Source organism: Chelonoidis abingdonii, chromosome 1 (assembly GCF_003597395.2).
Source record: "Chelonoidis abingdonii isolate Lonesome George chromosome 1, CheloAbing_2.0, whole genome shotgun sequence".
Classification (NCBI taxonomy): Eukaryota; Metazoa; Chordata; order Testudines; family Testudinidae; genus Chelonoidis; species Chelonoidis abingdonii.
The window spans coordinates 358,870,769-358,891,321 of NC_133769.1; the positions used below are offsets into that span (position 1 = coordinate 358,870,769).

The 20,553-nt window shown below is 47.3% G+C and overlaps 2 protein-coding genes across 5 annotated transcripts in view; both read left to right on the forward strand.

Annotated features, from left to right (window-relative positions):
* Positions 1-5,232: 5,232 nt before the first annotated feature.
* Positions 5,233-11,854, forward strand: KCTD14 (potassium channel tetramerization domain containing 14). The gene is made up of 2 exons (XM_032770883.2): positions 5,233-5,568; positions 9,372-11,854. Exons 1-2 carry the CDS (start codon positions 5,509-5,511, stop codon positions 10,041-10,043), a joined length of 732 nt encoding a protein of 243 aa, XP_032626774.1. The 5' UTR covers positions 5,233-5,508; the 3' UTR covers positions 10,044-11,854.
* A 4,478-nt stretch (positions 11,855-16,332) lies between these two features.
* The window catches only part of INTS4 (integrator complex subunit 4), an 80,533-nt gene continuing 76,312 nt past the window's right edge, over positions 16,333-20,553 (forward strand). For 2 of the 4 annotated variants that reach the window (XR_004372376.2, XM_032770881.2), the window contains exons 1-2: positions 16,334-16,577; positions 17,041-17,235. Coding sequence is in view for 3 of the 4 variants with exons in the window: in XM_032770881.2 (XP_032626772.1) it covers positions 16,416-16,577; positions 17,041-17,235 (357 nt within the window). In the remaining variant the exon portion in view is untranslated. Of the gene's footprint in view, positions 16,578-17,040; positions 17,236-20,553 lie in introns of all 4 variants that reach the window. The other 2 variants (XM_075061795.1, XM_032770882.2) reach the window with 2 other exon arrangements.

Here is a 20,553-nt window from a genome sequence, read left to right on the forward strand (position 1 = left end):
TGGCTCCCAAGGACAGCGTTATATCGAGGTAGAGGTGTACTAGTCCTCTGCCATGGAAAAGAGAAGAGCTACTAGTGAAAAGTCCATGGGGGAAGGGTTTACAGCTCCATGGAGCAGATGGCCTCTGAGCACCATGGATTCCAAGGAGCTATGGGGAAAGTGGGGCACAACCTAGAGATCTCAGCCCTGCTCCACCTCACTGCTCTGTGAGCTTCCTGAGCAGCAAAGTTCCCACATAAAATCTTTAGCTACTCCTCATCTGGCTACACACTAACTCTCCAAGATAGGGACAAGAACCCATAAAAATTATTCATGTCATAGGCTATAACAACGAGTCCTTTATCCTCGCTCCAGTCTATCAGGTGATCTGTACTTAGCCTCACACTGAGCCAGAGCACCCCTTATGTGGTTTTTTTACAGACGCAACAGTCATAGAAACAAGGCAGGGCTGTGTAACTCCTGCTGGCCTACACAAAGCTGGTGACTATCCCTGCGGGGGCTTGAATTCCTAAGTCAAGATAGAGTTGATTGGTTTGTGGCATCATCTGTTTAAAAGCAACTGGAATTGGCTTAATTGCCTCGTGATGTCTGCAGGGTGTCATCAGGCCTCCTGAGGACATGTACACAGTGGGTCTCACCTGGTCACCGAGAGCAGTTCCAGCACACAATACTCAGCGTTCTGCGTAGAGACAAGGAATAGGGTGACCAGATCACAACACTAAAATATCGAGACACATTGAAGTGCCGTCAGCCCCACCCACAGTCCACCCCGGCTCCTTCCAGGCTCTGCCCCTACTCTGCCCCAGGTCTCGCTCCCTCCCCGCTCGGCCCCCACCGTGCCCTTCCTAATTCCCTGGCCCCCTGCTGGCTTGCTGCATCCCTCTTCAGTCCCACACCCACCACTCGCCTCTTTACCTTGCCTGCCTGCCATCTTCACCCCCCTGCCTGCCACTTGCCCCTACGGCGCTGACTTCCCCTGTGCTGGGTGGGTGCTCCCCCACCCTCTGCCTCTTCCCTCCCAAGCATCCGCTTTCACTCCATCCCCATTCCACACCCTTCCCCCTCCCCAGCCCTACCCTGCCTCTTCTCTATGTCCTCCCACCTCCCTCCTGGAAAGCGCTAAGCACCGCCAAACAGCTGTTAAGTGGTGGAAAGCGCTGGCGGCGGGGTGGGGGGGAAAACATGGCACACTGGATGGCAGGGGGGAGAAGAAGGTGAGGAGAGGGAAGCTTGGCTGCAATTTTTCCCCACTCCAACGCTGGAGCACCCATGGAGTCAGTGCCTCCCTCCTGCTCGCCTCCTTACCTGAATATCGGGACAAATGGCATCCCGGTCGTACATTGATCAGGACGCAGGACAAAGGGTTAACTAGTGGGACAAATCCTGATTTTATTGGGACATCTGGTCACCCTAACAAGGAACCAGCCAGGACACAAACACTGGCCCAAGAGGGCCTATGTTCGTTAGAGGGGGAAGGCAATAGCAATATTCTATCAAACATCATTCAGTTTTACCCATCAACAGCTGGCCACATCCTCAGGTTCCTGAGGCTTGGGCTGTGACCTTCATGGTCCTACTAGATTGGGCCTGCCCGGTTAACAGTTCTAAGAACTCTCCTCTCCTTCAGGCCAGCAGACAGGGCGAATGGGGAAGTGCAGGAGCAGCTTTCAATGATTCTCCAGGTAACAGCTCGCTGAGCGCTTCTTGCCAATGCACAGTCCAACACAGAGCTCCGGGCTGACATTGCAGGTCAATACTTCAGACATTCCAGCTTCTAGGCTGTACGTCCCCAAAGGGAGGAACCGACCTAATGGCCTTAACAACAATTGCCGGGGCTTTTCGGCAGATAGAACAGCAGCTGCAATGGTGGTGGGAACCCCAGGAACCTCTTCACTCTGGACTATGGAGCCTTTCAAGCTCTCTGCCTTTTTTCCCTTTCCCAAGGGAGAGGGAGATGTGAACCACCAGGCTGTGGGGAGCTATGGCAGAACACAGTCAGTGTTTGGGGAGGATGAGAGCCCTCTCCCAGCTCTGCCTCTCTTATCCCCCTCAAAACATTGACTGTGCTCTTCCAGGTCATCGTTTGCTCTCCCACCACCTGCCCCAGTAGCCTCCCTTTGATGAGGAGGAAAAGAGAAGAGCACCAGGCTGCAAGAGCAACTGTTTCCACGTCATGCTAGTGCAGAGGACTTTGTTCCAGAGTCAGACACTGACAGTTCAAAGCCTCTTGCAGGAATAAATTGCAGCCTGGAGGGCTACAGCCAAACAGGCCAGACCAGTGGGCTCACTGTCTCTGTCGGGGCCAGTATTAGCTGCTTCAGAGGCAGGTGTACAATGCCCACAACTCTGCAGTGACGTGCTCCCTGGGGAGAAAGTGGGGTGCAGTTCTTAAACCCATTTCAAACAGGAGGGATTTGGCAGCTGGAAATCAAAAACCCATAACAAAAAAGTCCCACTGGGAGAAACTCATACTAGGACTGTGAAACAGCATCTTAAAACAAGCCATGCTGTCAGCAGGGCTCTGCAAGCACAGCAGCACAGTTACAACGATCCTAGGTCTCACAGACATGGCGCCTTTCAGCCAAACAACTCAAGATGCTTCACAAACACTGGCCTGGATTCTTCAGGGTCACATGCTGCTGTAAGTGACCCCAGCATAAAGCAGGGGTAAGAAAATGGAGACTGAGGCCCAGGAACTGCAACCCCTTCAAGAAACTGGTCCACCAGAGGAAAATGGCCTACTACTGCTACCACCTTTGCTTAAGTGGGGGAAATCTGTGCTGTTGTTGTTGAAAGGCCTGTGTTCAGATCCTGGGGAGGGCCATAAGCACCCCTGATTTTGGTTTTGCAAAATCCTACTGATGAACTTTAACAAAGCTAACCTCTCCCCTCTTTATTTGCCATGCTCTAGTTCAGGAGGTTTCAACCTTTTTCTTTCTGAGGGCCCCCCAACATGGTATAAAAACTTCATGGCCTACCTGAGCCACAACAACTGTTTTTTGCATATCCAGTAGATTAAAAGGCACAGCCTGCGTTAGGGGGTAGCAAGCAGTGCAATTGCCCGGGGCCCCATGAAGCTAAGCTGCTTGGGCTTTGATTTGAAACCAGGGCCACCCAGAGGATTCAGGGGACCTGGGGCAAAGCAATTTCAGGAGCCCCTTCCTTAAAAAAAATTTGCAATATTATAGAATACTATATTCTAATGGGGGCCCCTGTAGGGCCTGGGGTAAATTGCCCCAATTCCCCCCCAGGGCGGCCCTGTTGATTTCAGCCTCCGGTGGTGGAGCTCTGGCTTTGGCTTTCTGCCCTGGGCCCCAGTGAGTCAAACACTGGCCCCTCTCTAGTTTATTTTGATCAACCCCCTGAAACCTGCTCATAGCCCTCCCAGGGCCCCCGGATTCCTGGTTAAAAACCACTGCTCTAGTTAAAAGTTTGCAGGGGTAGAGAGGTGAGGTTCCAATCCTGCAGCTGCTGGAACAGAGGCTGATGACTCCACTAACAAAAACTCATTGTACAGAACAAACTTTGAATTTATATCAGTCAGCAGCTTCAGGTTTACAAGTGAATTAAATCCAGGATGTTTGGAAGGCATAAGTGAGCTGTCCCCATGTAAGAATGGGATTTGCAAAAATCAGTGACCTAGAAAATTCAAACCTGCCAACTCTCACTGTTTTCTAGTGAGTCTTGATTGTTTATGTGTTAAGAGACTCACACAACCTCCTGCCTCCAAGGACATCTCAAGTTTCACTGCATTCAGCTCTGTTAACTCTTTAGGCCTGACAAAGAGAAAATCCAAGCACTGCACTAAAAAGAATGCATAGTTATTCAGACATGGATTATTATTGAGGAGCTCTGGGGAAAAGTGGTTACAGCTGCGCAGGAAGCTTTGACCATAACCTAACAGCATGTGACACTCACCTGGTCTGGGCTGCATCATAAAATCAAGATTTTGGCCAAGTTCACTGAAAGGTTCACTCAAGTGCATGAGTCATTCAGTAGAACCTGGGCCTAGCTTTGATCAAGACCTGGCTGATGATGGGTTTAATTTCAAAAATTAGTGACAGAGGCACATTCAAATCTCTTTCACTTTGTGCTGCAAGTTTCTTTCTGGACCAAACCTTAAAGCCCGGTTCTCACAGGGGGAGAGGGATGCAAACTCACACAAAGCAAAACCAAAAAAAAGTTGGCATGAACATTTGCAAACTGACACAGTCCAGCTGTGGGAATGATCCACAAAGACAGACAGACAAGGGAAAGGACATACTGGCCTCCGACGTACCAGGAACACCTCAAAAAATCTGGAGCAGAGATGAGGCTGTACTGCAAGATTCTGCTATGGATCTGAATTTCAGCAATGTTTTTGGGTCAGGTCTTGGATTCAGCACTCTCCCTCCTTTTAGGGTGACCAGATAGCAATTGGGATACTTCCCCTCCCCCGGCAAGATAGAGGGTGAATAGTTGCGTATATAAGACAAAGCCCCTAATAGTAGGACAATCCCGATAATAGCAGGACAGCTGGTCACCCTACCTCCTTTGGAGTTCCTGTTTATATTCACTCTTCTTTGAACCTCTGTGGTTTAAAAATCTGGCTGGAAATCTCATTAGCATAGCTCCCCTCCCCTCCCCTCCCCTCCCCCCACAAGTTTTCTGGTGCTGCCTGACTCCAGCTAGGCTGGAAATACCACAGCCAAGGAATTTCTGATACTTTCCACCTTTGAGCCCAGGTGAATCCAGGTGTATCAAAAATGAGGTGAGGCGGGAATGTTAACCAAACATTTGTGAACTATCAAAAACAGTTCAGGGTTGAGTGGAGCTTTGGCTTTGGTCTTATTTTACCTGCAACAATTAATGAATGTCTGAGCACCCCAGGAAACACAGCCACGTATGGACATCCGAGTCTTAACATGTTGGCCAGAGCGCATGTGAGTCATGGGATGTATGGTTCAGACTAACCCACGTACTGTGTCTTTAAACAGAGTGAGGAGGCCCAAGGGCTGGGACAGCAGGGTGTAACCAGTTCAGCCGGACAGTCGTCACACATGGCAGTGCTCCCGGACAGGCTCTATGCATTGGGAGGGATTATCTGGGGTTTAGTCACTGCACTGGTATCACAGGCGGATGCACTGGGCACCCAGCCCAGGTCCACCCTGCCCCTCACAAAGTGTTGTGTGCTACTTTCCAGAGGACTGATGAATACACACTTCCGCTTACAGGCTCAGCCCTCCGCTCTGTCAAACCTGTAAGCTTTGGCACAGCAGCACCTGAGCAAACTTGCGCCCTTAGGACAGTGGCTGGACTGGAGTTACATACAGAAGCCGAGAACAGATCTGAGCCACTGCACAGAAGCTGAGGGAGAATTAGAGAGGGGAGCCTGGAGCTATCCTTTACCCCTTGGCAGAAGCCGGGAGAGAGTCAGAGAGAAGTCCATGATCTGAGTGCCAAGCAGCAAGTTCCTGTTGTATCTCTGAGCCTCCCGCTCCCTTTCTTTGCCTTGCAGGCCTGGGGGAGATGAGCAGTTCATCAGAGCACCAATCCGTTCGGAAACAAGTCACGAGCAGTCTACAAACGGTGAGGGGGCCTGGCAGTGTTCTGTCTGGTGGGGGTCTCAGCAGTTTGCGGGTGGGAACAGCATCCCTCTTGGCCCCATTCTGGATGTTATGCTGCTTTTAGCCTGCTTGCCATTTCTGAGACTTTGGGGTTAGCCAGCAGAGATGTGACCCAGTCCATTCTGAGCAAATTGGTGCCTCCAGCTTAGACACAAGAGTTCTGGCAATGACACAGCCTGCACAAGGCAGTGATTTCTGCTCCTGAACTGAAGGGTTTTACTTGTATTTGCTGGAAAATTAAAAAAAAAAAAATAGACCCAAGCTTCTCTTGGGGTGTTATATACTTGACAGTTGCAACAAAGTTATCTTAGCATTTTAGATTTGCAGAACATTGACACCAGACTGGCATAGCAGGTTTGCTAATTCATGCTAATATTAAGGACACCTAGGTCAGGTCTACAGTAGGAAATTAGGTTGGTATAACTATTCAGGGTATGAAAAATCCACATTTCTGAGCAACACAATTGAATCGACCTAACCCTTGGTGTGGACAGCGCTAAGTTAGCAGGAGAATTTGTCTGTCGGGGAGACAGCGTAGGTAGTGTCTTCACTGAAGTGCTACAGTGGCATAGCTGCCACTAAGTGTAGACTAGCCCTTAGTGAGAGTCACTGGTAATAATACCCAGATGTTATATAATGGTTGTCATCAGGACATTTCAAAGTGCTTGACAAAGGAAGTCAGTATCATAATCCCCATTTTATAGATTGGGAAACTGAGGCACAGAGCTGGGACGTGACCTGTCCAAGGCCAGTGGCAGAGCCAGGACAACAACCTAGGTCTCCTGAGTGCAAAGCCAGTGCTGTCACCACTAGGCCACATTACCAAGGGTTACTAATTAGTGAATAACCAAATAAAGATGGTAAAATAGTTAAGAAAGCTGCACTAGTGAATGTAAAACATGTTCATTTCCTTTGACAGAGTAGTTTGCTGTTAGTCATTGACAACCCTTTGTAAAAGTTTCTGTAAAAGAAGCGAAGGGCTTGCTTCCTGGCCCTGCTGTTTGATCTTTGCTGGGAAGTGGGGTGAAGTTGCTAGTTTTCAGGTGGACTTACTGGGTTTGTGGGCTAGTGTAAAAACATGGAGTGAGGTTCCACTATATAAATATTGTTGGGCCTTGGTCTCCTTTTCCCTGCACCTGCCGTAGTCATTTACACCTCTGTCAGGTGGGTGTGAAATGCTTCCCACTGTGAATGACACCATTGTGCACCCATTTGCTTTGGTGCAAGGGGCAGGGCAATGGAGAATCAGGTCCTTTTTATTTCACTGTTCCTTTGGGCCTAAGCTTATATGTACCCTTCATGTTCCCCCTGCATTTTCTGGCTACAGGCTCAATCCTGAGCACCCAGAACCTGACCCAGCAAAGAACTTTGAGCTTGTGATTAGTTCTGATGGCATTGATCCTTGCATGATCAAGCCCTGTGTTCATGAAAAAGAGCAAATGAGTGGCTAGGTGTGGTCATAACAGTATAATGCATGTGACTTGCATTCCAGGTGTAATTGTATTAGAGAACACAAACCTGCTTCGTCCCTGACTTTTAAATAAACAAGAAAACCATTCCCCCCCCCCCCCATAGTTTGCTGCACTGAGCACTCAATAAAGTAGCTATGCAGAAAGGAGTGAAGTGTCACTTTTTCACCAGTCAGCACTGGGGGGTACTATGCTGCTGGAGGAGCCATCAGAAGTAAAACTAAGATTGTGGCCTCTCTGGGCATTCAAAGATCCCAAGGCATTTTTCACAAAAGTGGTGACATGGCCTGCAGGAATTAAAATTTGAGGAAATTCCCCTGTAGTTTTAGGTTGGCATATTCTTCTTCACTTCATGGCCTAAATTCTATGGGAAAGTTTTAGGGTGCTCTGATAAACAGCTGTTATCTTCTACCCCAGAAATGGCTGCATTTCAGTGGTGCATGATCAGCTAATCTGGTCCAGCTTTTGGATTTATAACAATGCCCCAAAATAGGTACACTGTAAAACTAATTTGGGGTTTTGTTACTGAAATCACACACAGCTCTTGTCCCAACTCTTTAGGGAAAACCCAAATCAAGGGGAGAGGGAAATAAAGCTTTAGCTATTAATACTGTAACAAATCCTTGGTTGTCCTCATGCTTGTTGCTATCATCTCACTGAAGCATCACAATAGCAGGAAGAGACCTCAACACTTCCTGTTCCCAAGTTATAGGCCTCTATTATGTGAGCTAATGGGGAATACGAAGAGGCAGGATGGTCCCAGCAGTTAGGGCTCTCACCTGAAATCCAAGTTCAAGTCCCTGTGTGACCTTGGCCAAGTCACTTAGTCTCTCTGTGCCTCAGCTTCCTAACTCTAAAATGAGAAGAATGGCACTTCCCCACTGTGACAGGTTTGATCACAGAAACCCACTTGGGAACTGCCAACTGATGTGCCAAAACTACTTCTGCCCCTGCCTTCCCTGCCAGCTCAGGACTCCAGCACCCTGTCTTGCTGAGCCAGACACGCCCATCTACTCCAACACAGACTCAGGGTCTGAACCACGTGCCCCAGAGCTGCAGACTTAATCTGAAAGCAGCAGAAGTGCTCCTGTCTTTAACGCTCAGATGCCAAACTCCCAGTAGGGTCCAAACCTGAAATAAATCCATTTTACCCTGTATAAAGCTTATATAGGGTAAACTCATAAATTGTTCACCCTCTATAACACTGATAGAGAGATATGCACAGCTGTTTGCCCCAGCCTCAGGTATTAATGCATACTCTGGGTTAATTAATAAGTAAAAAAGTGATTTTATTAAATACAGAAAGTAAGATTTAAGTGGTTTCAAGTAGTAACAGACAGAACAAAGTGAATTACCAAGTAAAATAAAATAGAATATGCAAGTCTATGTCTAAGACAACTGAATACAGATAAAACTTCACCAGTTCCAGTAAGCTTCCTTTTACAGACTAGTCTCTTTCTAGTCTGGGTCCAGCAATCACTCACAATCCCTCTAGTTACTGTCCTTTGTTCCAATTTCTTTCAGGTTTCCTTGTAGGTGGACAGACTATTTCTTTAGCCAGCTGAAGACAAAATGGAGGGGTCTCCTAGGGGCTTAGGTAGATTTTCTCTTGTGGGTGGAGACCCCCTCCTCTCACCTATGCAAAGTCCAGGTCCAAAATGGAGATTTGGAGTCACATGGGAAAGTCACATGTTCATGCATGACTGAGTTTCTTACCAGCCAAGCCACATTCCTGGGAAAGCTCCAATGTGGATTGGCGTCTTTGAGTTCATTGTTGGCTTAAGTGGTTCTTGATTGGGCACTTAATTTGCACATTCCTTTCTCAAAAAGCTGACCAAATGCTTTACTAAAGCTATCAAGAAAGTATACAGCCAATATTCCTAACTTCAAGTACAAAAATGATGCATGCATACAAACAGGATGAATGTATTCAGTAGATCATAACTTTTACATAGATATGTTACATGGCATATGTAGCATAAAACATATTCCAGTTGTATCATATATACATTCATAAGCATATTCCCATGAAGCCTTATGGGGTACACCGTCACACCTACCTCACAGTGGAGAAATTCATTACAGAGTGTGAGGTGCTTAGATATTATGGCAATGGGACTGATATAAGTATCTTAGACAGACTCTTGGTTAGCTATTAGCAGGATATGAATTCAGATGCAGAGGTGAGCAGTTCCGAGTCCATCCAGTAGGGGGCAGTGACACACTAGCCAGTTAATTCCAATTTCCCGCTGCTCTAACATGTAATAGGTATGGTATTTTCCCCCTGTGACTGCAGCTGTCACCGATCGTGGAGTTAAACATTGGCGGGGAGGTGTACACAACAACGCTAAGCACCCTGAAGAAATACCCTGGCTCCAAGCTGGCAGACATGTTTACTGGCCAGCCCAAGCTCAGGACTGACTCAGAGGGGAGGTTCTTCATTGACAGGCCAGGCACCTATTTTAAGTACATCTTGGAATACCTCCGCAGTAACCAGGTGCCCACCCAGTGCATCCAGGACGTGTATAAAGAGGCACTGTTCTATGATATCGAGCCTCTGGTCAAGCAGCTGGAGGACTCCCCTCAGATTTTTGGGGAGGTGGTGGCAAGGAAGCAGTTTCTGGCCCGTGTGCCCTACTACAGTGAGAACATTGAGCTGATGATTCGCATCGCCCGGGCAGAGGCGGTAGCATCCCGTCACTCCAGCGTCACAGTGTGTGTGGTCAGGACCGAGGAGGATGCAGCCAAGTGTCACAACGCCCTGAACAGCTTGGACATGGATAAGAAATCGGTGGTGAAGTTCGGCCCCTGGAAGGCGACGCCGGGCATTTCTGACCTTTTGGATTGCATTAAAATGGACATTGAAACCAAAGGATACAAGATTTCCTTCCAGCCCCACGTCACAGAGAAAGGCTTTCGGTTCAAATCCTACGATTTCTTCTACAAATTTCTGTTCACCTGGTGGTAGCAAAAGGGAACTCTTAGCAGTGATTTTTAAATGGCTATTAAAATAAATAGACTTCTGTTATTTTAATACAGAGACTCTCTCAGCAATCAGATTCTGGGATCTGGCCAAACTGCACACCTCACAAGTTGAGATGTGTGCGCAGTGGGGGTGTTAAGCCTCCCCACCCTCATGCTATTCCAAAACTGAGTCAATCGTATACAGGCCTGGTCTTCCAGTGTAAGTCAGAGCAGCCTTAGACTGATTGCTAACTGCCCTGAGGGGCAGAAACCACAGTTGGGACCAGAGTAATATAGGGTGCCCTGGCCTCATCCACTTTACTCTGATCTCATTCTGTGCAAGCAGCCAGGGCTGGGAGTAGTGTTGCCTCTACACCAGCTCTGGGGCAATTGTCCTCGGATTGAATTAACCAGATTTACAGCCAGAAACAATGGTCAGTGTAGTACAAAGTAGCCTTATTGGAGGATCTGGAACAGAATTTTTACTGTTGCTACACATATACAATAATAGGCAGAAAGAACTTGGCTTGGATTCCAGATCCCTGGTCGTGTTTGCAGTACTGGGGGGAAATCATCTTTGTAAAGCAGCAAATCAGGTCTGGAAGTGTCATTGAGAGAGAATAAATATGGGAGTACACCAAGTCCTTAGTCTGAATATAGCTTCACTCTTAAGGGTACGTCTGCTCTTGGAGCTAGGGACGGAGTGTATGATTCCCAGCTCGAGGAGACATACCCATGCTAGCTGTGATTGAACTAGCATGCTCAAAGTACAATGTAGTGAGAGTGGCGGGAGGGGCTAACCGCCCTGAGGACATACCCCTCCGAGACCCTAGAAACATACTCAGGGTGGCTAACCAGCATGCAGCTCACCCTGCTGCGGCTACATTCTATTTTTAGTGGACTAGCTCAGTGGGAGTTCATGCAGGAGGGTATCACACGGCCCCAGCTGCAAGTGCAGACATACTCACTGGTCTCTCAGCTACAGCTGTGCACGATCAATGATATGGCTTCCGTTGAAGGAGTTACATGAGCACATGCAACTCAGGGGCAGCTGGTGAACTCTGGGGCAAATGGGGCATAGCAGAAACCCCCAGGGCTCCTGCACACCACAAAGCTGCCCTCCCACACTTAGCCCCAGAACTCTGGGTGCTCTTCTCTTCCTCCTCATTCCCACCTTGCTTAACTCTGGCCTCTGAAGTCTCCCTCCTCCCCACTCCCTTCACCTGAATTTCTCCTTACTCCTCCAGCCCCTGATCCCCATTAGTCCCAAGCCCCTGAGGCATCTTCACCTCCTAGGCCAGGAGTGACTGACCGATTTACCCACTTAGTAGAGTGGCTCTTCTCCTGAGCCTCTTGCCTTTCTTCTTATTCCCTAGGGGGAGGGATAGCTCAGTGGTTTGAGCATTGACCTGCTAAACCTAGGCTTGTGAGTTCAATCCTTGAGGGGGTCATTTGGGGATTGGTCCTGCTTTGAGCAGGGGGTTGGACTAGATGATCTCTTGAGGTCCCTTCCAACCCTAATAATCTATGATTCTATCAGTAGCCTCCCACAGCTCCTTGTCAGTTCCTCCTGCTGCTTCTCCTCTCCTACAGACTGTGCAGTCAAGATCTGAGAGGAAGCAAGAAGTGGGGATTTTGAGTGGGCTTTGTGGTGCTGGATTCACTACCCAAGCCCCAGGTTGCAGTGACTGCAGAGCACTCTGAAGCCTTTGGTGGGTGGGGCAGTGCCCTGACACCCTCTATACATGAGCTGCCACTGCACCCACTGGGAGCTGTGCTCGCTCATGCCAAGGCAAAATTTGTCTCTCTGCTGAGAAAACCAGTGCTGCAGCACAGTGGTTCTTAACCTGGCCCATACCAGGACCTTGTGTTAAAACAGAAAAGGTTTTAAGGACCAGGGCAGACTCAGGTCATTTGCCACCCAAGCACACAGGCAGGCTGCCTTTGGCGCTTGCGTGGGAATCCAGTCCCGCGAAATTCCGTGCAGCCTGCGGGAAAGGTCGCCGAAGCGCGGGACCGAGCGGACCCTCCCAAAACATGCCATCGAAGGCAGCCTGCCTGCCACCCTCGCAGCGACTGGCAGAGCGCCACCCGTGGCTTGCCACCCCAGGCACGCACTTGGCGTGCTGGTGCCTGGAGCCACCCCTGTAAGGACCCCTACTTCTCCCCTAGCTGTAAAGCAAAAGGGTGTCAATGCCCAGGTTGACAACCCACTCTCTAGCAAATATTATTATTATTGATGATTTGTATTGCGGTAGCACTAGGAGCCCCAGTCATGAACCAGGTCCCCATTGAGCTAGGTGTTGCACAAACACAGAACAAAAAGATGGTGTCGCCCCCAAAGGTTTTCCAGTTTAAGTTGAACATGTTCTACTTGTTAATGCAGAAGTGATAAGCTATTGTTTGTGCCATCATTTACATCTCTTTGAGTGCTACAAATGAATATGTGCATCAGGAGACATAGCAAAACCCCATGATGATTATTAGATGGAAGAGTCTCATAAGGTACTTCCAATAGGACAAACTACAGCCTGGTTCCTATAGTCTCTACTAAAGCAAAACTCCCTTTGACTTCAGTAAAAATTTTGCCTGAGTAGGGGGTATTGCATTGGGTCAGTCCTCTATCATTTTTTAAAACCTTAATATTCACAAATTTATTTTTATACTCAAGACAGCTGATGATTTTAAATTATTTACTACCCCAAGGATATCCGAAAATCATATTGGTTATTCTAGATCATGGTTATGTTTACTTTTACTCTTGTAATATGCGTTGCCTCCTATACAGGACAATATGTGTTTTGGGACACTAAATAAATAGATACTAAATAAATACACTTTTAAAAGCCTCTTTGCATAGTATAAATCTACCTTCTTTATTGTCCTCTTAAAAAAACACAAAGCTTTCCTTATACACTACTGGGTTAGAATCTATCTTTGTAGAGTGTAGTATAAAATGCCTACATTCTGGTTATTGTTCTTCCAGTGGTGTAAATCAGGACTGACTTCACTGAAGTCAGTGCAGTTACACTGTGTAAAACTGGTGTAAGTGTGAAAAGCTTCAGCCCCTAAAATTTTGAAGACTTGGGCAACATTTTAAAAAGTGACTAACGATTTTGTGTGCCCAAATCACTTAAAGGGGCCTGGTTCTCAGAAAGTGCTGAGCACCCCACTATCACTGGTCACTTTTGAAAATTTCCGCCCTGATCCACTATGCTTTGCCTTGTGCATTTAGTTCTTGGGGAGTTCCATACCCAAGGCCTAGTAGTCCAATGCCCACTGAAATAACAGCCTCCCTTGATTGACTTCAATGGTCAAAGAACCGGATCCTGAGATATACCACCCTCCTTCAAATCCCACTGTGGTTCTGGTTCTGGTTCTAGCTCAGTGCTATATAAAATGTTTGCAAACCAAACCCACAAGCACATGAAACATACCTAGTTTGGGGTCTGATTACAAACTTAAAACACAGCTCAGGTTTAGGGAAAACACATCCCAAACACAGAATTAAAACCACTTTTCTTGGGGAAAAATTATTTCTAGACATTATTGGGCCAAATTCACATATCGCTGATGCAACTCTACTGACTTCAGTGGGTTCACACAGGAATGACTTAGGCCTGTATTAATGTATAGGAATCTAATCTTTTCAAAGAAAGAGAGAGAGGAGGCTGAATCAACCTCTCAGAACTGAACACCTCCAAACTTTGTGGGAGAAATGGGTTCCGAATCCGTACTGAGATCCAGAACTAATGTCTGAGCCCTATTTCTTTAGGAGGCAGGGGACTTGAAGTCTGGATCCCTTTTTAGATCTTGTATTCACAAAAGGCTACAGTTAAAGATATCAAACTTCAATGGGAAGCTTTTTCCACCTCCTCCTGACTTCAGCAAAATGAAATGCATTCCCATGAAATTTTGCATGCCACATCTCATACCAGGATAGAATTTTTCTGGAAAATTTGGGTCACTTTTATATAACTTCAAATCTTTCAGTTTGGACAAGGAAAAGGGTAAACTCCAGATGGTTAAGTATGTCAAAGTGCTGCCGAACTGTCGCAGATGGGCAAGGCCAGGACAACTCAAGCAAATATGTTTCACCCTTATTTACTTAACCTACATCAAATACTTACGAAACACAGTTAAAGATAATTGTCCTGCCAGAGTATAATAGTAAATCTCATAGACTGATATCCTAGAATTTGAAAGGCATATTTTACAAAGAAATCAGTAAAACCAGTCTTGTCATGAAGCAAGACAGTCTTTTATATATTTTAGCATTTTTTAAGTCCACCTTGTGGCTACTATCAGAGTACATATGCAGGTATTTATGAAAACGTTATTGAGAACAGTAACAGGAATTAATTTCCCTTCTGTATCACTAAATTGAACTGAAATACTCTTTCCACAGAGAAGTTCAGACTGGAAATAAGGCTTACATTTTTAATAGTAAGTGGGTTATAGTCCAAGAAAGCTTATGCCCAAATAAATTTGTTAGTCTCTAAGGTGCCACAAGGACTCCTCATTGTTTTTGCTGATACAGATTAACACAGCTACCTCTCTGAAATACGGCTACCCTCATTTTTAATAGTGAGCATAATCAACAATTGGAATAATTTATCAAAGGTTGTGGTGAATCCTCTATCAGTGGCATAGCTTATATCACGATTAGATGTTTTTCTAAAAGATCTGCTCAATTCAAACAGGAATCATTTGTGGGAAATCCTACACCCTGTGTTACACAGGAGGTCAGATTAGATGATCACAATGGTCCTTTCTGGCCTTGGAATCTATGACTCTATGTCAATGGTTCCCAGACTTTAACAACCTGTGAACTCCTTTCACTAAAATGTCAAGTCTCGCGAATCCCCTCCTAATAATGAATAGTTCCAGGGATTTTCTCCTTTACCTGAGTATAAATTATAAAAGCAGTGATCTTGGAAATATAAAATTTGTTGTTATGACATGCTTATTACACAGTATTTATTATTAATTATTATTTATCATTACAGATCTCACTTTCATAGCTTGTATCACTTTGAATAAGCCTGTTATAAAACAAGGCACCTATGTTTCATCAGATGTGAAACAGTATGAAGGTATTTAAGAAGCCAACTCACAGAGTTTCTCCTATACAAGCATTCGGGTCTTGAGCAGTCCAGGCAAACAACGCACGTTACAACAAAGCTTAAACTTGTTTTTCATAATTTTAAAAACAATACTAGTTGCTTATTTCATTTTAAAAACAGCAAAAAATATCCACCTCCCTTTCCATTTCTTATAAGGAGTAAATCTCCTCAGTGTGATAGATATGCTTGCTTTGATCTGCTTAGCTCTTGGAAGTCCAGGGGCTCCAGGCTGCTGGCCACGTGCTGCTATGGGGGGCCTAGGGACAACTCTATCCGCCATTAGGGAATTTTTTCCCAAGAACCCCCTGTAACATTTCACGAACCTCCAGCGGTTCACGAACCCGTTTGGGAACCACTGCTCTATGTCAGAGGTCTCCAAACTGTGAGGTGTAACCCCCTAGGGTGCACTAGAGGAACAGCTGGGGGTGGTGAAGCAGCTGGGCTATTGCCCACAGGGGGTGGGGAGGGAGTGCCACCCAGCCCCCAGCTCTGCTCTAGCCCCATCTCGTCACAGCCCTGGCTCCCAACCCTCCACCTGACCCTGTCCCCAGCCTCAGCTCAGCTCTGCACACAGCTGGGGGCCTGGTTGCTGGCTCCCAATGTTGCCCTGCTGTGGCTCCACTTCTGGCCCCTGGCTCCCAACGTGGCCCTGCTGTGGCTCCGCTCCTGGCCCTGCCCCCACTCCCAGCCTTGGTCCCTGACCATGGCTCCGTCCCTGTCCCCAGCTGCAGCCCCAGTGTCAGCCCTCTTACCCCTGTCCGTGCCCCGGACCCTGGAGCCACAGCCCCACTCCTGGCCCTCAAAACTTTGGGGACACTGCTCTATGTGGTCACCCCACTCAGGCAACAGCCTGAGGAAATGTTCTCACACTATGCCTGGCAGGAAATAACAGTTCCGGCCCCTCTTGGACCATGAAGGGAATAAATTTGTTAGTGACACACCCAATATATTGGAAGGGGCAGATACAGAAATCTATTTATGTGGTAACAAATGATCCAATGAATTAAAAAAAAATTTTTTTCTGGGAATCAAAAATGTGGAGCCAGATCCTGAGCTCTGCTGATTCCCCAGCTGAGAATCTGGCATAGGATCCTGATCTGCACTACAACCTGCCCCCTTGACTCAAGGCCAGTGGGGGAGCTTCAGCCCCAACCAAGCCTCTCTCTAGCACAGGATTCACTGGTCATAGAGAGGAGACCTCCAACTGTCTAGGAAGGACAGTTTATCTTCTCGTCATAGTCAGCATCTCTATGGTTTCGTTTCCGGGTGCGGGGGAAGGAGAAGGGAACGGTACAGTACGGTGGCTGAGGCGGTTCACGCCCTGCCGAAGGCGAAAGGCGGCGGTGGCGGGGCTCAGCATGGCGGCGCACCTGAAGAAGCGGGTGTATGAGGAGTTCACTAAGGTCGTCCAGGTAATGGGCGCAGTCTGGAGCACGAGGGGGAGGCTTGGGAAGGGGACTCCCCCGCGGGAGGGGCCCGACCCCGGGCCGAGCAGGGCGACTCCTGGGCGGCCTGGGGTTGCAGGAAAGGCCGTTGGAAGCCTGAGGCCTAGGACTGAAGCGCCTCCCAGTCCCAACCCTGGATCCGGGAGAGGCCTCGGGCGGCTGCTGCTGCTCTTCTGGAACCTCTAGTGCTGGGAGGGCAGCACAGGGGAGCCGGGCGGCTGCCAACCACCCCGGGGACCCCTTCGGTGTGGGGGGTGCCCCCAAGGGCCCCCTCCGGAGCGGGGTGCACGGGGCAGAGAGCCCTGGAGCAGGGCCCGCCCGCCCCAAGCGGTGGGTCAGCTGATAAAGTGATGGAGGAGCTGGGACCTGGCGACTCGGCTGCTCCGCGCTGCTCGGGTGTCCCGCCTCACGCCGTGTCACTGCCCCGCAGCAGCAGCATGAAGAGATCTCCGCCAAGAAGCTGCGGCTGACCAAGCCCAGTAAATCGGCAGCGCTCCACGTAGATCTGTGTAAGGCCACTTCGCCGGCAGATGCCCTGCAGTATCTGCTTCAGTTTGCCAGGAAACCGGTGGAGGCGGAAAGCGTGGAAGGAGTTGTCAGGATCTTGCTGGAGCATTATTACAAGGTAGGGAAATAGGGTTCCGGGGCGCAACCTGCATGACGCTTAAAGCAGCAGCGAATGGAAGCACGTGTGTACGGTATATTTCCTGACATGGTTCTGGTTGGAGGGGTGTGTGGCTCAAGCGTTTGGTGATAGATGAACTTTCCCAGGCTGGGCTGACAGAGTTGGGTTAGCCGGGCTCCTGCTAATAAAATAACCATATAGATAATGCTTTGAAGTTGCTGCTTGGGATCTGAAGTGTAGGGAAATGGATGCATTCCAGAGCACCCAGGTATTACTATGTCCCATTGATTTTCATCAATCCACCAAGTTTCTATGATGCCTATTATATCAGTAGTGTCATTTAATACCAGTCACTCAAGTTCACATGCCTTAGTATTTAAACTTCTTGTGTTTGTATACAAGCACTTATAAAATCTGTCAATATTTACTTGTCTGCCTTCATCTGATGTAATTGAATGGAACTCTTTTTTTCATTTGGCTGTTTCTCTTCAGTTCCTACCTGTACTTTATTAACTTCCATCCTCTTCTCCTTACTAAAATTATAGAATTTCCCTTTTAATCCTCCCCAGTGGGTGTGGTTGTCCAAACCATGTGTTCCTCTCAGAGGTGAAAGTAAGCTGGTCCAGTGAGGCATACCAGCAAGAGCCAGTACGCTGTGCCGGACTGGACCGGCTTCCCCAGGCTGGTAACTTAAAGGACTCGGGTCTCCACTGTGGAGAGCCCCGGGCCCTTTAAATCGCCACCAGAGCCCTGCTGCTGCTATCCCAGGGGTCCAGCAGCAGGGCTCATGATTTAAAGGGCCAGGGTTTCCCACAGTGGCCAGAGCCCCAGGCCCTTTAAATCGCCGCCCAACTGCTACTGCTGGAGACCTGGGGTAGTGGCAGCAGGGCTCCGGCGGTGATTTAAAGGGCCTGGGGCTCTGCTGCAGTAGCAGCGGCCGGAGCCTCTGGGCCTTTAAATCTTGATTTAAAGGGCCTGGCGATTTAAAGGCCCTACCTCTTCCGGTTGAGGCCATGCTCCCTGCTCAGGACTCTGGCGTACTGGTAAGTCCTTTAAGTTACTTTCACCCTTGGTTCCTCTGCACCTGTTGACTTTCCCCCAGCCCTTAGTTTGAAAAGTGCATTGCTACCTCTTTAATTTTTAATGCTAGCAATCTGGTTCTGTTTTGGTTTAGGTGGAGCCCATCTGTCCTGTATAAGTTCTTCCTTTCCCCAATGTTTTCCATTCCTAATAAATGTGAATCCTTCCTCCAAACACTATCATCTCATCCACACATTATGCTCCAAAACGTCTGTTAGTCTATAAAGTGCCACAGGACTCTTTGCTGCTTTTACAGATCCAGACTAACATGGCTACCCCTCTGATACTATCCACACATTGAGACCCTTCAGTTTTGCTTGTCTAACTGGCCTGTATGTGTAACTAGAAGCATTTCAGAGAATGCTACCATGGAAGTGTTGGACTTTAATCTATTACCTAGCTGCCTAAATTTGGCCTTTAGGACTTTTCACCTACTTTCCTCTGTCATTGGTACCTACATATACAACAACCACTGGTTCCTCCCCAGCACTGCAGATAAGTCTGTCTGTCTGTCTATGTCTTGAGAGGTCTGCAACCTTCACACCTGGCAGGCAATTTGCCATGCAGTTCCTTTGGTCATCACAAACCCAACTGTTGGTGGAAAAGTCCCTTGTAAAACTCTCCTGTTTGCTGCTCCTGTGGGCTGCTCGGTGTCCTATGCAAAAAGAGTTGGTGGTCTAAACCAGTGGTTCTTAACCAGGGGTATGCAGAGGCCTTCCAGGGGATATATCAACTCATCTAGATATTTGCCTAATATTACAGCTGGCTACCTAAGCACTAATGAAGTCAGTACAAATTAAAATTTCATACAGAGAATTACTTCTTTATACTGCTGTATGTACTACTGTACACTGAAATGTAAGTACAATATTTATATTGCAATTGATTTTTTAAAAATAATTATATGATCATTAAAAATGAGAAAGTAAACAATTTTTCAATAATAGGATGCTGTGACACTTGTATTTTTATGTCTGATTTTGTAATCAAGTGATTTTAAGTGAGGTGAAACTTGAGGTACACAAAACAAATCAAACTTCTGAAAGTAGTACAGTAGTCTGGAAAGTTTGAGTAAAACCATCATTCTAGATTTGTGGTTAATTAGCACTCTGGTTGGCAATTTCAGCAGATAGGCCAAGAAGCAAGTTGGCATGCAGGATGAAGTAGAGCAGAACCCCATTTATCTGATCTAAGTGGGACAGGGCCCAGATCAGGTAATCAAAAATTGAGATAATCCAGAAGATGGGAAAGTGCGAGGCTGCAGCGCCGTCTAGTGGCCACAGAAGAGATTGCTCACTCTGGACCTGTGTGTGCTGGTGGTTCGGTTAATATGGAGAGCCAGATAATGTAGTGTCAGATAAACGGGGGTCTACTGTATGTTATCTCTGCAGATGGTCCCTAAGGATAGAGCCCTGTTCAGAGAGAGAATCTGTAGCCACATCCGATCGGCAAACATGGTCTGCGGATATAAAGTGAATATCCACAGATTTGCAGGGCTCTAGCTGTAAAATTGTCATGGTTGTGTCATACTCTCAGGGCAGTGTGCTGGGAGCTTGTAAAGCTGCTCTGTTGCCCCGCTGTACCTGCTCTGCGGACATTTTAGTTCAGACTCTAGGCTATCAGTTTGACCCATGTCACCAGCTCTCAGCTAACTAATAAATGATTAATGAAAAGATGTATACTTTGTTGGTTTCTAGGTAATAGTCCTCCCCCTAATCTATACATTCAGACCTCAGCATGAATAATAGATCTGCCCAGCAAACTGAAACTTTGCTTCTGAACAGCCTCGTGATGGTTCCCTTTTTAGGTAATCATTACTTCCCTTGTTGATGAAGTCACAAGGGGAATTGCTTTGGTCATTTTCAACCAACTAACTAACCTGGTATCTGTGAAGGTATGAAATTCAGAGCAATCCTTCTGGGATTTAATTTTGTGAATCCCATCCTGTTTTATCAAATTATATGGGAGTTCCCTGTTATAATTGCTATTACTCCCTTTCCAAGATGCTCGGTTGAAGACTATTTCTTGCCTTCTTTTTGTGCATGTTCACAGGTTGAGAGGTAGCTTGTTCCCACAGTGTCCTCAAAAGCATTAGCAAGCATACCAAGGTGGTAACTGCTTCATGAATACCTAGATAAGTTGTTAATTTCAACATACTTCTTTCTATATTCTCTTACATTTTATCTTTGGGTGTGTCTTTACCACCTGCCGGATCGGCGGGTAGCGATCTATCTAGCG